The sequence below is a fragment of the Muntiacus reevesi genome, chromosome 1 (genome assembly GCF_963930625.1).
Source record: "Muntiacus reevesi chromosome 1, mMunRee1.1, whole genome shotgun sequence".
NCBI lineage: Eukaryota > Metazoa > Chordata > Mammalia > Artiodactyla > Cervidae > Muntiacus > Muntiacus reevesi.
Window position 1 is genome coordinate 186,363,014 of NC_089249.1, and position 13,183 is coordinate 186,376,196.

General features: G+C 42.9%; 1 protein-coding gene across 2 annotated transcripts in view; it reads right to left on the reverse strand.

The window, feature by feature from the left end:
• Positions 1-13,183, reverse strand: part of LOC136165563 (cytochrome P450 4F6-like) — a 32,871-nt gene continuing 19,688 nt past the window's right edge. For both annotated transcript variants that reach the window (XM_065932027.1, XM_065932028.1), the window contains 4 exons: positions 849-982; positions 702-766; positions 507-589; positions 1-296 (listed from right to left, as the gene is read on the reverse strand). In XM_065932027.1, the coding sequence (XP_065788099.1) occupies positions 122-296; positions 507-589; positions 702-766; positions 849-982 (457 nt within the window). In that variant the 3' untranslated portion in view covers positions 1-121. The remainder of the gene's footprint in view (positions 297-506; positions 590-701; positions 767-848; positions 983-13,183) is intronic.

Sequence of the window (13,183 nt, forward strand, 5' to 3'; positions counted from 1 at the left end):
AGCGCCCCCTGCTGGCTCTTGATGAGACCGGGACAGACTTAACAGCACAGTTTTATTCCTGGGAATCTGCAGTGAGGTGTCTGTGGTCAGGGTGAACCCCAGGACAGAAGGTGGCGGGTCATTACTGGCTGGTGTTCAGTGGCTCCACCCGCAGCCAAAGTCCGCCCTCCGCGCGCAGGATCAGCTCTGGCTTCCGGCGTGGCTCCTCCTCATCCGGCAAGACGCGGAACCGCAGTAGCGTGAGCGCCAGCGCCACCTTCATCTCGTTCATGGCAAACGTCTGCCCGATGCAGTTCCTAGAGGCATAAGTGAGGGCCCCGACTGTGCTGGGAAACCCTATCATGTTCCATTGTGCCCAGAAACTAACTGGGACATCCCTCCCCTCTGCAGGGATGGGCAGGGCGGCTAACGGTGTCTGAGACACGCCCTCCGCGTGGGCTTGCATGTTCCCTGAGCCCCAGCACCATCCTCAAACCATCCCCACCTCACACACCAGCTGGCCTTACCTGGGCCCTGCCGAAAAGGGAATGAAAGCCAGAGGTGATCTCTTCTGGGGAGCTTCTGGATCAAAGCGGAAAGGATTGAATACCTGGAGGGCAGAGAGAGGCAGGGCTACTGGGTGGGACATCTCAGGATACCTGGACACCCCCAGATGTGAATAGAGTGGAGGAGTGTCTGATTTTCCCAGCAGAAGGCAGCACCTCAGGGTCTGGCCAGACCGATGGGTTGTGATGAATCCCGAAGATGCTGATGACACAGATGTTCCCTATGGCAGAGGAGAGAGTGGTCAGGTCAAGGTCTCAGCTGATGGGACCACCAGCCTCCCTCACCCCCATTGTTTTGAGCACCTTTGGGGATGACACGGCCGTCTGGGAGCACAACATCTTGGGTACAGCGGCGGGAGATGACCGCAACAGGGGGATGCAAACGCAGACTCTCCTTGATGCACATGGTCAGGAAGGGCAACTGGGACAGGTCGTCCCTAAGGAACCACCAGACAATTATCCTGGGAGTAAAAACAGAGACACACCCCCAGCCCTCTTACTGCCCTAAAGACCCTCTTTCCACCTCCCTCTGACTCTCATGGGGCTTCCCTGATAGCTCAGATGGTAAAGCGTCTGCCTACAATGCAGGAGACCTGGGTTCAATCCCTGGGTTGGGAAGAACCCCTGGAGAAGGAAATGGCAAGCCACTCCAGTATTCTTGCCTGGAAAATCCCTTGGACTGAGGTTCCTGGTAGGCTACAGTCCATGGGGTCACAAAGAGTCAGACACGACTGAGCAAATTCACTTTCACTTTTCTGACTTTCACTGCTATAACAAAATTAATTCCAGATGAACCAAAGATTTAAGAATTAGGATATCAATATCTCAAGTTACTATTAATAGAAGAAAACAGCCTGGTATTTTTAGAAGAATTTCTGAGCAAAGCACAACACTCCCAACATACTCTTTAAAGTGTTAACGCTTTAAAGTGTTAATAATTTAAAGCTTTTTTAATTATATCATTAGCTTACAATGCAAAAAAAGTCTCTATAATGGACATATAAATTTATTTGAGTAAGTAAGTTTATTCTACTCCACACTGTATAGTGAGACAACCTAATATTATTAAGGTGTCAATTCTTTCTAAATTAATCAGCATATTCAATGTAATTAAATAAAAATCTAGTTGGTTGGGGGAGGGGGGTACTTGGTAATCTTCAATTTGAAAGAATTGGAGTTCATCAAAGCTAGGTCAGTTTGAAAACAGAAGATATGGGATCTAGGGGGCTTTCCAAGTGGCGCTAGTGATAAAGAACCCTGCTGCCAATGCAGGAGACATAAGAGACTCTGGTTTGATCCCTGGGTCTGGAAGATCCTCTGGAGGAGGGCATGGAAACCCACTCCAGTATTCATGCCTGGAGAATCCCATGGACAGAGGAACCTAGTGGGCTACAGTCCAAAGGGTCGCAAAGAGCCAGACACGACCTAAGTGTAAAGAGCATGCATGGGGTCTAGAAAAATGGTACTGATGAGCCTATTTGTAGGGCCGGAATAGAGATGTAGATGTAGGGGACGGACTTGTAGACACAGTGGGGCAAGGAGAGGATGAGAAGATTTGAGAGAGTAGTACTGACACATGTACAGTACCATGGGTAAAATAGACAGCCAGTTGGAAGCTGCTGTGTAACACAAGGAGCCCAGCCTGGTGCTCTGTGATGCCCTAGAAGGGGTGGGATGGGGGTGAGATGGGGGTGGGATGGGGTGGGGGGTGGGAGGGAGGGAAGGGATATAGCTGATTCACATTGTTGTAAGAAACCAACACAACATTGTAAAACAACTATCCTCCAATTTAAAAAAAAAAATTTTAAAGAAGAAAATAAAAGATAATAGAAGAATCCAAGGTTTTCCAGGGGGTGCTAATGGTAAATAACCTGTCTGCCAATAAAGGAAACCTAAGAGACGTGGGTTCAATGCCTAGGTTGGGAAGATCCCCTAGAGGCAGATCTGGCAATCCACTTCAGTATTCCTGCCTGGAGAATCCCATGGACAGAGGAGGCTGGCGGGCTACAGTCCATAGAGTTGCAAACAGCCAGACATGACTGAAGCAACTGAACACACACAGGAGAACCCAAGCTACCAGATATTAAGGCCTATTACAAAAGTGTAGTAATTTTTAAAAAGCATGGTACTGTTGCAAGAACAGTAAAACAGACTCATGGAACAGAATAGAGACCTTGGAGATCAAACAAGAATTGATGAAAACCGCATCTGGAAAGGAGGCCCTGTAAACCACTGAGCAGTAGACGGATCATTGGTTGAAGGTATTCAGACAAGTGGTGATGTAGGAACAGAACTAAATCCTCGAGAACTTCCTAGCAGTGTAGTGGTTAGGACTCTGCACTTGCACTGCAGGGGGCCTGAGTTCAAGCCCTGGTCCAGGAACTGAGATCCCACAAGCCCTGTGACTCTACCAAAAAAAAAAGAAAAAAAAATGTTTAAAAGAAATAAATCTGCATCTATTCAATATACAGAGTGGGGACTTCCCTGGTGGTCCAGTAGTTAAGAATACACTTTGCAATGCAGGGGGTGTGGGTTCAATCCCTAATTGGAGAACTGAGATTCTGTGTGCTGAAACTAAGATCCAACACAGTCAAACAAATAAATAAATTTTTAAATATATACATATACACAGAATATAGTCTCCTCTTATATGTGAAAGATAAAGCCATAATATTAGAAGACAATATAGGAGATATCTTCATGATCTAGGTGTAGGAAAGAATTCTTAAAATCCCAAAACTACAAACTGGAAGACAAAAAGAAATGGATAAATATGCACAGAATTAAGGAGACCTTCTAGTTAATAAAAGATACCAGGGGACCAAATTAACATTTATTACAGATGAGATAGCTGCAATAAATATATAGGTCTAGAAAAATATCTTGAATATACACGGAATTCCCACCAATTGACAAGAGAGGTGGCAGGGCTCTGGGAGAAAAGTAAGCAGAGGACATGATCTAGGAATTCAGGGAACTGCAAACACTGAGATTTCAAATATGAAGAGATGTTCAGAATAACTGGTATCAGAAAAGGGGCTATTACATGGCAAATAGATGTTCAGTTCAGTTCAGTTGCTCAGTCGTGTCCAACTCTTTGTGACCCCATGGACTGCAGCACACCAGGCCTCCCTGTCCAGCACCAACTCCTGGAGTTTACTCAAACTCATGTCCATCGAGTCAGTGATGCCATTCAACCAATCTCATCCTCTGCCGTCCTCTTCTCCTTCTGCCTTCAATCTTTCCCAGCATCAGGGTCTTTTCAAATGAGTCAGTTCTTTGCATCAGGTGGCCGAAGTATTGGAGTTTCAGCTTCAGCATCAGTCCGTCCAATAAATATTCAGGATTTATTTCCTTTAGGATGGACTGGTTGGATCTCCTTGCTGTCCAAGGGACTCTCAAGAGTCTTATCCAACACCACTTTCAAAAGCATCAATTCTTTGGCACTGAGCTTTCCTCACATCCATACATGACTACTGGAAAAACCATAGCTTGGACTAGACCTTTTTTGGCAAAGTAACGTCTCTGCTTTTTAATATACTGTCTAGGTTGGTCATAACTTTTCTTCCAAGGAGCAAGCACCTTTTAATGTCATACTTCACATCTATTTGAGGCAAGAATTAACAGGGTGGATAATGGTAAGGAGTGGCTGAGGTTGTGCAGGTAGAGTGCTGGGCGCTGAAATGTGGAGGTGTGGACAGGGACCAAGCAGAGGGCATCATCATTGTCAAGGAAAGGCAGCATGTCTTTTACAGCCCAGCAAGCTGGCTCCTGGGTAGATTCAGAGAGCTTCTAGGACAGGTAAATAAAGACACATACACAAAGATGTTCATTGAATGATGTGATGGGAGCATCCTGGATAGCAAGTACTAAGGGATTGGAGAGGGAAGTGCAAAGGGCTATTCTGGCCAACTGTGTTAACCAGATCTTCATTGCTTTGAAATGCCATGAAGAAGGAATATTTGTATTCTCACATGTGCATTTTAGAGATTTTTGTTAGTTATATAAAAAATAAATGTATTCTTTGATATATTTAGTTGATAAATATTAATATGAAGTTTTTCACGTTCTTTGCTATTATGAGTTCCATTATAGATTCATGAATAAAGTCATTAGCAGGAGGAGAAAAAAATAAATAAATAAACGTAGGTACAGATTGAACAATGTTTGGAAGGACACAGGAAACCATTGAAAGAAGAAATGGAGTTGGGACACTGGCATATGACAGAGGTTTATATGAGTTGGTGGATGTATCAACTATCCTTATTGTAATCATTTTGCAATGTATACATATATCAGGTCATGTTGTACACCTAAAATGTACATACTATTATACATTGATTATGTCTCAATAAAGTTAGGGGTGGGGATGATGGGAGGTTTAAGTTCATTGTAAATCCTTTCATGCCTTCTGTTTGGATTTTAACCAAGTGCATAATTTTTTGAAGTTGGGGGAAGCACAAAAACATTTTTCCATCTTATAGGACGGCTATGCTGAGCAAAATCTTGAAGTTGAGGGTGTGACCTCCTTTCTCTTGTCCTATACTTCCTCTCCATCCTTCAGTCTTTGGCCCAGAATTTTCCCCTGGACTCCCAGACTACAGCTCACTTCCTCCAGTTTGCCCCTGTATCTGCAAAGAGATATTTCTTTCTTTTTTAAAAAGAAAATGTATTTTCTTTATTTTTGGCTGCATTGGCCTCGTGTCACGTGGGATCTTAGTTCCCTGGCCAGGGATCAAACTCACATCCCTTGTATTGGAAGGTAGAGTCTTAACCACCAGACCACCAGGAAAGTCCCTGCTAAGAGATATTTCTAATACTCATATCTGACCTGCCCCTCCCCTGCTCAAATATCTCCCAAGGCTCCCCATTGCCCTCCTTCACTAGTCATGGATCTCCCTTCAAGAAAGAACCTGCTGGAGAGCTACAAGAAGAGCTGTCAGCTGACAGCCTCCAGCTATAGGGTCTCTGGGCTCTGCTGCAGGATTCAAGCCAAGTTCACACTTTCCCAGGCAGCTTACAGTCAATGACTGAGCACACTACTGTCTGACCATTTCTGCCCAACTTCACTTTTCCTTAATGGTGGCACACCTGCCCGTTTCTCTCTTTTATCCAGTATTGGCTCCCTAAAGGACTTGAACTGATATATTTAAAAATTCTTAACATGACTTTCAAAACATTTAAAGAAGAGCTTCCATTACAAGTTCCAGCCTTACTGGGAGCCCCTTTGATACTCACACTGTATATTTCACAACTATCCAGACACTTTTACTTCCAAACTCAGGCTCACTCCTGGCCTTTGCACAAGATATCCCCTTAGCCTGGACACTGTCCACTACCTACACCCAGAGTGGTGAATTCATATTCACTGTTTTACTATCAAGCCTTACCTACTTTTCTCTCTGCCCCAGCAGAAAAATCCCTGGACTAAGATGGCGGAGGAATAGGATGGGGAGACCACTTTCTCCCCCACAAATTCATCAAAAGGACATTTGAATGCTGAACAAATTCCACAAAACAACTTCTGAATGCTGGCAGAGGACACCAGGTGCCCAGAAAGGCAGCCCATTGTCTTTGAAAGGAGGTAGGACAAAATATAGAAGATAAAAAGAGAGACAAAAGAATTAGGGATGGAGATCCTTCCCGGGGAGGGAGTCATAAAAGAGGAGAAGTTTCCAAACACCAGGAAACCCTCTCACTGGCAGGTCTGAGGGGAGTTTTGGAATCTCAGAGGACGACATAACTGGGAGGAAAAATAAATAAATAAAACCCACAGATTATGTGCCTAATAGCAACTCCCAGTAGAGAAGTAGCCCAGATGCTCACATCCGCCACTAGCAAGTGGGTGCTGAACAGGGAGGTGCAGGCTGCATTGCTTAGGGTAAGGACAGAGCCTGAATGCCCCAAGGGCAATCTGAGGGAGCTTACATGAGATAGCAACCTAAACTGTGGGATAGCCAGAGAGAGAGAGAAAGAGAGAGAGAGAGAGAGAACTTTCCCACGAAAAGCCCTAAGCTAAAACTCCTTATTGCCAAATTCAGACTTAAACTGAAGAGACTAGGGATAACCACTAGACCATTCAGGTATGACCTAAATCAAATCCCTTATGACTATACAATGCAAGTGAGAAATAGATTTAAGGGACTAGATCTGATAGACAGAGAGTCTGATGAACTATGTATGGGCAGAGGTTCGTGACATTGTACAGGAGACAGGGATCAAGACCATCCCGATGGAAAAGAAATGCAAAAAGGCAAAATGGTTATCTGAGGAGGCCTTACAAATAGCTGTGAAAAGAAGAGAAGTGGAAAGCAAAGGAGAAAAAGAAAGATATTCCCATTTGAATGCAGAGTTCCAAAGAATAGCCAGAAGAGATAAGAAAGCCTTCCTCAGCAATCAATACAAAGAAAAAGAGGAAAACAACAGAATGGGAAAGACTAGAGATCTCATCAAGAAAATTTGAGATATCAAGGGAACATTTCAGGCAAAGATGGGTTCGATAAAGGACAGAAATGGTATGGACCTAACAGAAGCAGAAGATATTAAGAAGAGGTGGCAAGAATACACAGAAGAACTGTACAAAAAAGATCTTCACGAACCAGATAATCACAATGGTGTGATCACTGACCTAGAGCCAGACATCCTGGAATGTGGAATCAAGTGGGCCTTAGAAAGCATCACTATGAACAAAGCTAGTGGATGTGATGAAATTCCAGTTGAGCTATTTCAAATCCTGAAAGATGATGCTGTGAAAGTGCTGCACTCAATATGCCAGCAAATTTGGAAGACTCAGCAGTGGCCACAGGACTGGAAAAGGTCAGTTTTCATTCCAATCCCTAAGAAAGGTAACCCCAAAGAATGCTCAAACTACCACACAATTGCACTCATCTCACACGCTAATAAAGTAATGCTCAAAATTCTCCAAGCCAGGCTTCAGCAATACGTGAACCATGACATTCCAGATGTTCAAGCTGGTTTTAGAAAAGGCAGAGGAACCAGAGATGAAATTGCCAATATCCGATGGGTCACCGGAAAAGCAAGAGAGTTCCAGAAAAACATCTATTTCTGCTTTATTGACTATGCCAAAGCCTTCGACTGTGTGGGTCACAGTAAACTGTGGAAAATTCTGAAAGAGATGGGAATACCAGAGCACCTGACCTGCCTCTTGAGAAACCTGTATGCAGGTCAGGAAGCACCAGTTAGAACTGGACATGGAACAACAGACTGGTTCCAAATAGGAAAAGGAGTATGTCAAGACTGTATATTGTCACCCTGCTTATTTAACTTATATGCAGAGTACATCATGAGAAACGCTGGGCTGGAAGAAGCACAAGCTGGAATCAAGAAATATCAATAACCTCAGATATGCAGATGACACCATCCTTACGGCAGAGAGTGAAGAGGAACTAAAAAGCCTCTTGATGAAAGTGAAAGAGGAGAGTGAAAAAGTTGGCTTAAAACTTAACATTCAGAAAACTAAGATCATGGCATCTGGTCCCATCACCTCCTGGGAAATAGATGGGGAGACAGTGGAAACAGTGTCAGACTTAATTTTTTTGGAATCCAAAATCACTGCAGATGGTAATTGCAGCCATGAAATTAAAAGACACTTACTCCTTGGCAGGAAGTTATGACCAACCTAGATAGCATATTAAAAAACAGAGACATTACTTTGCCAACAAAGATTCATCTGGTCAAGGCTATGGTTTTTCCAGTGGTCATGTATGGATGTGAAAGTTGGACTGTGAAGAAAGCTGAGCACCAAAAATTTGATGCTTTTGAACTGTGGTGTTGGAGAAGACTCTTGAGAGTCCCTTGGACTTCAAGAAGATTCAACCAATCCCTCCTAAAGGAGATCAGTCCTGGGTGTTCATTGGAAAGACTGATGCTGAAGCTTAAACTCCAGTACTTTGGCCACCTCATGCGAAGAGTTGACTCATTGGAAAAGACCCTGATGCTTGGAGGGATCGGGGGCAGGAGGAGGGGACGACAGAGGATGAGATAGCTGGATGGCATCACCTACTTGATGGGCATGAGTTTGAGTAAACTCCAGGAGTTGGTGATGGACAGGGAGGCCTGGCATGCTGCAGTTCACGGGGTCGCAGAGTCGGACACGACTAAGCGACTGAGCTGAACTGAATTGAAGGCACTGCTGGGCCGATCAGAGAACAAAGGACTGAGCAAATACCAGAGGAGAGCTAGCCGGCACTGGACCGGTCCATCCCCCTCCGGAGGCAGGGAGGCAGGTGGGCAGCAGCCAGAGCTGAAAAGAGGCAATCTGGGCCCCTAGATGGCATCCTCTCCCAAACTGAGCAGGCTCCCAGTTGCCAACCAAGTCTTCCTGGGATCCTGGATGGTTGACTTCCACCAGGAAGATCGCAGCCAGAGATCAGCTCTCCAGAGGAGACACACGGCACACTTGAGACAGCACTCCCACTGCGCACCGGGGAAACAGAGCAACTGGGACCGGGGAGGTGATAAGATTCTGAGCCCAGCTGGGGATAGTGCTCACCAAGCACCTGGTCACCAGAGCTGCTCGGACGTGGGAAGGGCACAAAACGCAGGCCCAACTGAGTCTGTGCCTTTGTGGAGTACCCAAGAACCTCAGTGGCTTAGACCTGGGAAGTGCATGCAACCCAGGGTCCACTTTAGACAGTTCCCCTGCAGAGGAACTGGGAACCTGAGCAGTGTAGACCGGGAAAGCACACACACCGTGAACGGGGGCAAACCCAGTGTGGCCCAGACACTGCGAGCGCTCCCCACACACGCCAGTGATATTTGTTTCCAGTGCTCCTTTCTCCCCACAGAGCGACTGAACAAGTGAGCCTAAATAAGAGACCACCTTTGCTCCCTTGTGTCGGGGTGGAAATTAGCCACTGAAGAGACTTGCAAACAGAAGAAGCCAAAATAAACAGAGGGAACTCTTTGGAAGTGACATGTGCAACAGACTGAAACCTTGTAGTTAGCACCGACTACATTGGAAGGGGGCTATAGGTGTTGAGAAGTACAAGCAGGAACAAGGAACTATCTGAAACTGAACTGACCCCAAACTGCCCGACTCCAGAGAAATTCCTAGATCTACTTTTACTATTATCATTTTTCAATTTTTTTTATTTTTTTAATTTTTAAGTCCTCTATTACTCCTTTAATTTTCATTTTTATAGCCTACTACTACCTTACCAAAAAAAAAGACCCTATTTTTAAAGCAAACTTCTTATATATTTTTTATAATCTTTGTGATTTTGTTTTGTTTGCTTTTTTAATATTGTGTTTTTGAGAGTCTAACCTCTCTAGATTTTTAATCTTTGATTTTTGGTATTTGTTATCAATTTTGTACTTTTAAGAACCCAATCGTCAGTACCCATTTTTACTTAGGAGTGTGATTACTGGCTTGATTGACCTCTCACCCTTTTGACTCTCTTTTTTCTCCCCAGGTCACCTCTATCTCCTCCCTTCCCCTTCTCTTCTCTACCCAACTCTGTGAATCTCTTTGGCTATTCCTGGCTATGGAGAACACTTAGGGAACTGATTACTGGCTAGAGCTGTCTCACTCCTTTTGACCCCCTCCCCCTTCTCCTCCTGGTCACCTCTATCTCCCTTCTCCCTCTTCTCTTCTCCATGTAACTCTGTATACCTCTGGGTGTTCCTCACTGTGGAGAATCTTTTCTCCATTAACCTAAATATTTTATCATTGGTGCTGTATGTATGGAGAAGTTTTGAGGCTAGTGTAAGAATAAGACTGAAAACCAGAGGCAGGAGGCTTAAGTCCAAATCCTGAGAACACCAGAGAACTCCTGACTCCAGGGAACATTAATTGATAAGAGCTCATCCAAAAGCCTCCATACTGACACTGAAACCAAGCTCCACCCAAGAGCAAACAAGTTCCAGAGAAAGATACATCACACTAATTCTCCAGCAAAGCAGGAACATAGCCCTGAGCTTTAATATACAGGCTGCCCAAAGTCACTCCAAACCCACAGACATCTCAAAACTCACTACCAGGCACTTCATTGCACTCCACAGAGAAGAAATCCAGCTCCACCAACCAGAACACCAATGCAAGCTTCCCTAATCAGGAAACCTTGACAAGCTACTCATCCAACCCCACCCACAGGGAGGAACCTCCACAGTAAAGAGGAAACACAAACTGCCAGAATACAGAAAGACCACCCCAAACGAAGCAATCTAAACAAGATGAAAAGGCAGAGAAATACTCAGCACATAAACGAACATGATAAATGCCCACCAAACCAAACAAAAGAAGTGGAGATAGGGAGTCTACCTGAGAAAGAATTCAGAATAATGATAGGGAAAATGATGCAAAATCATGAAAACAAAATGTAGTTACAGATAAATAGCCTAGAGACAAGGATTGAGAAGATGCAAGAAATGTTTAACAAGGACATAGAAGAAATAAAAAGAGTCAGTCAATAATGAATAATGCAATAACTGAGTTCAAAAGCACCCTGGAGGGAACGAACAGTAGAATAACTGAGGCAGAAGATAGGATAAGTGAGGTAGAAGATAGAATGGTGGGAATAAATGAAGCAGAGAGGAAAAAAGAAAAAAGAATTAAAAGAAGTGAGGACAACCTCAGAGGCCTCTGGGACAATGTCAAACACCCCAACATTTAAATCATAGGAGTCCCAGAAGAAGACGAAAGGCCATGAGAAAAGACTTGAGGAGATAATAGTTTAAAACTTCCCTAAAGGGGGGAAGGAAATAACCACCCAAGTCCAAGAAACCCAGAGTCCCAAAAAGGATAAACCCAAGACGAAACACCCCAAGACAAAAATTATTTAAAGTAGCAAAGATCAAACACAAAGAACAAATATTAAAAGCAGCAAGGGAAAAACAACAAATAACACACAAGAAGATTCACAAAAGGATAACAGCTGATCTTTTAATAGAAACTCTTCAGGCCAAAAGGGATTGGCAGGACATACTTAAAGTGATGAAAGAGGAAAACCTACAACCCAGATTACTGTACCCAGAAAGGATCTCATTCAAATATGAAGGAGAAATCAAAAGTTTTACAGACAAGCAAATGCTGAGAGAATTCAGCACCACCAAACCAGCTCTTCAACAAATGCTGAAGGATTTTCTCTAGATAGGAAGTACAGAAAAGATGTATAAACTGGAACCCAAAACAACAAAGTAAATGGCAACAGGATCATACTTATTAATAAGTACCTTAAATGTAAATTGGTTGAATGCCCCAACCAAAAGACAAAGACTGGCAGAATGAATACGAAAACAAGACCCCTATATATACTGTCTACAAAAGACCCACCTCAAAACAAGGGACACTTACAGACTGAAAGTGAAGGGCTGGAAAAAGATATTTCACACAAATGGAGAACAAAAGAAAGCAGGAGTAGCAATACTCATATCAGATAAAATAGATGTTGAAATAAAGGCTGTGAAAAGAGACAAAGAAGGACACTACATAATGATCAAAGAATCAATCCAAGAAGAAGATATAATAATTATAAATATATATGCACCCAACATAGGAGCACCACAATATGTAAGGCAAATGCTAACAAGTATGAAAGGGGAAATTAACAATAACACAATAATAGTGGGAGACTTTAATAACCCACTCACACCTATGGAGAGATCAACTAAACAGAAAATTAACAAGGAAACACAAACTTTAAATAATACAATGGGCCAGTTAAACCTAATTGATATCTATAGGACATTTCACTCCAAAACAATAATTTCACCTTTTTCTCAAGTGCACACGGAACCCTCTCCAGGACAGATCACATCCTGGGCCATATATCTAGCCTTGGTAAATTCAAAAAACTTGAAATCATTCCAAGTATCTTCTCTGATCACAATGCAATAAGATTAAATGTCAATTACAGGGGGGAAAACTACTAAAAATTCCAACATATGGAGGCTAAACAACATGTTTCTGAATAACCAACAAATCATAGAAGAAATCAAAAAAGAAAGCAAAATATGCATAGAAAATAGTGAAAATGAAAACACAACAACCCAAAACCTATGGGACACTATAAAAGCAGTGCTAAGGGGAAGGTTCATAGGAATACAGGCTTACCTCAAGAAACAAGAAAAAAGTCAAATAAATAACCTAACTCTACACCTAAAGCAACTAGAAAAGGAAGAAATGAAGAATCCCAGGGCTAGTAGAAGAAAAGAAATTTTAAAAATTAAGGCAGAAATAAATGCAAAAGAAATAAAAGAGACCATAGCAAAAATCAACAAAGCTAAAAGTTTCCTCTTTGAGAAGATAAATAAAATTGACAAACCATTAGCCAGACTCATCAAGAAAAAAAGGGAGAAGAATCAAATCAACAAAATTAGAAATGAAAATGGAGAAATCACAATAGACAACACAGAAATACAAAGGATCATAAGAGACTACTATCAGCAATTATATGCCAATAAAATGGACAACTTGGAAGAAATAGACAAATTCTTAGAAAAGCATAACTTTCCAAAACGGAACCAGGAAGAAATAGAAAATCTTAACAGACCCATCACAAGCATGGAAATCGAAACTGTAATCAGAAATCTTCCAGGAAACAAAAGCCCAGGATCAGACGGCTTCACAGTTGAATTCTACCAAAAATTTAGAGGAGAGCTAACACCTATCCTACTCA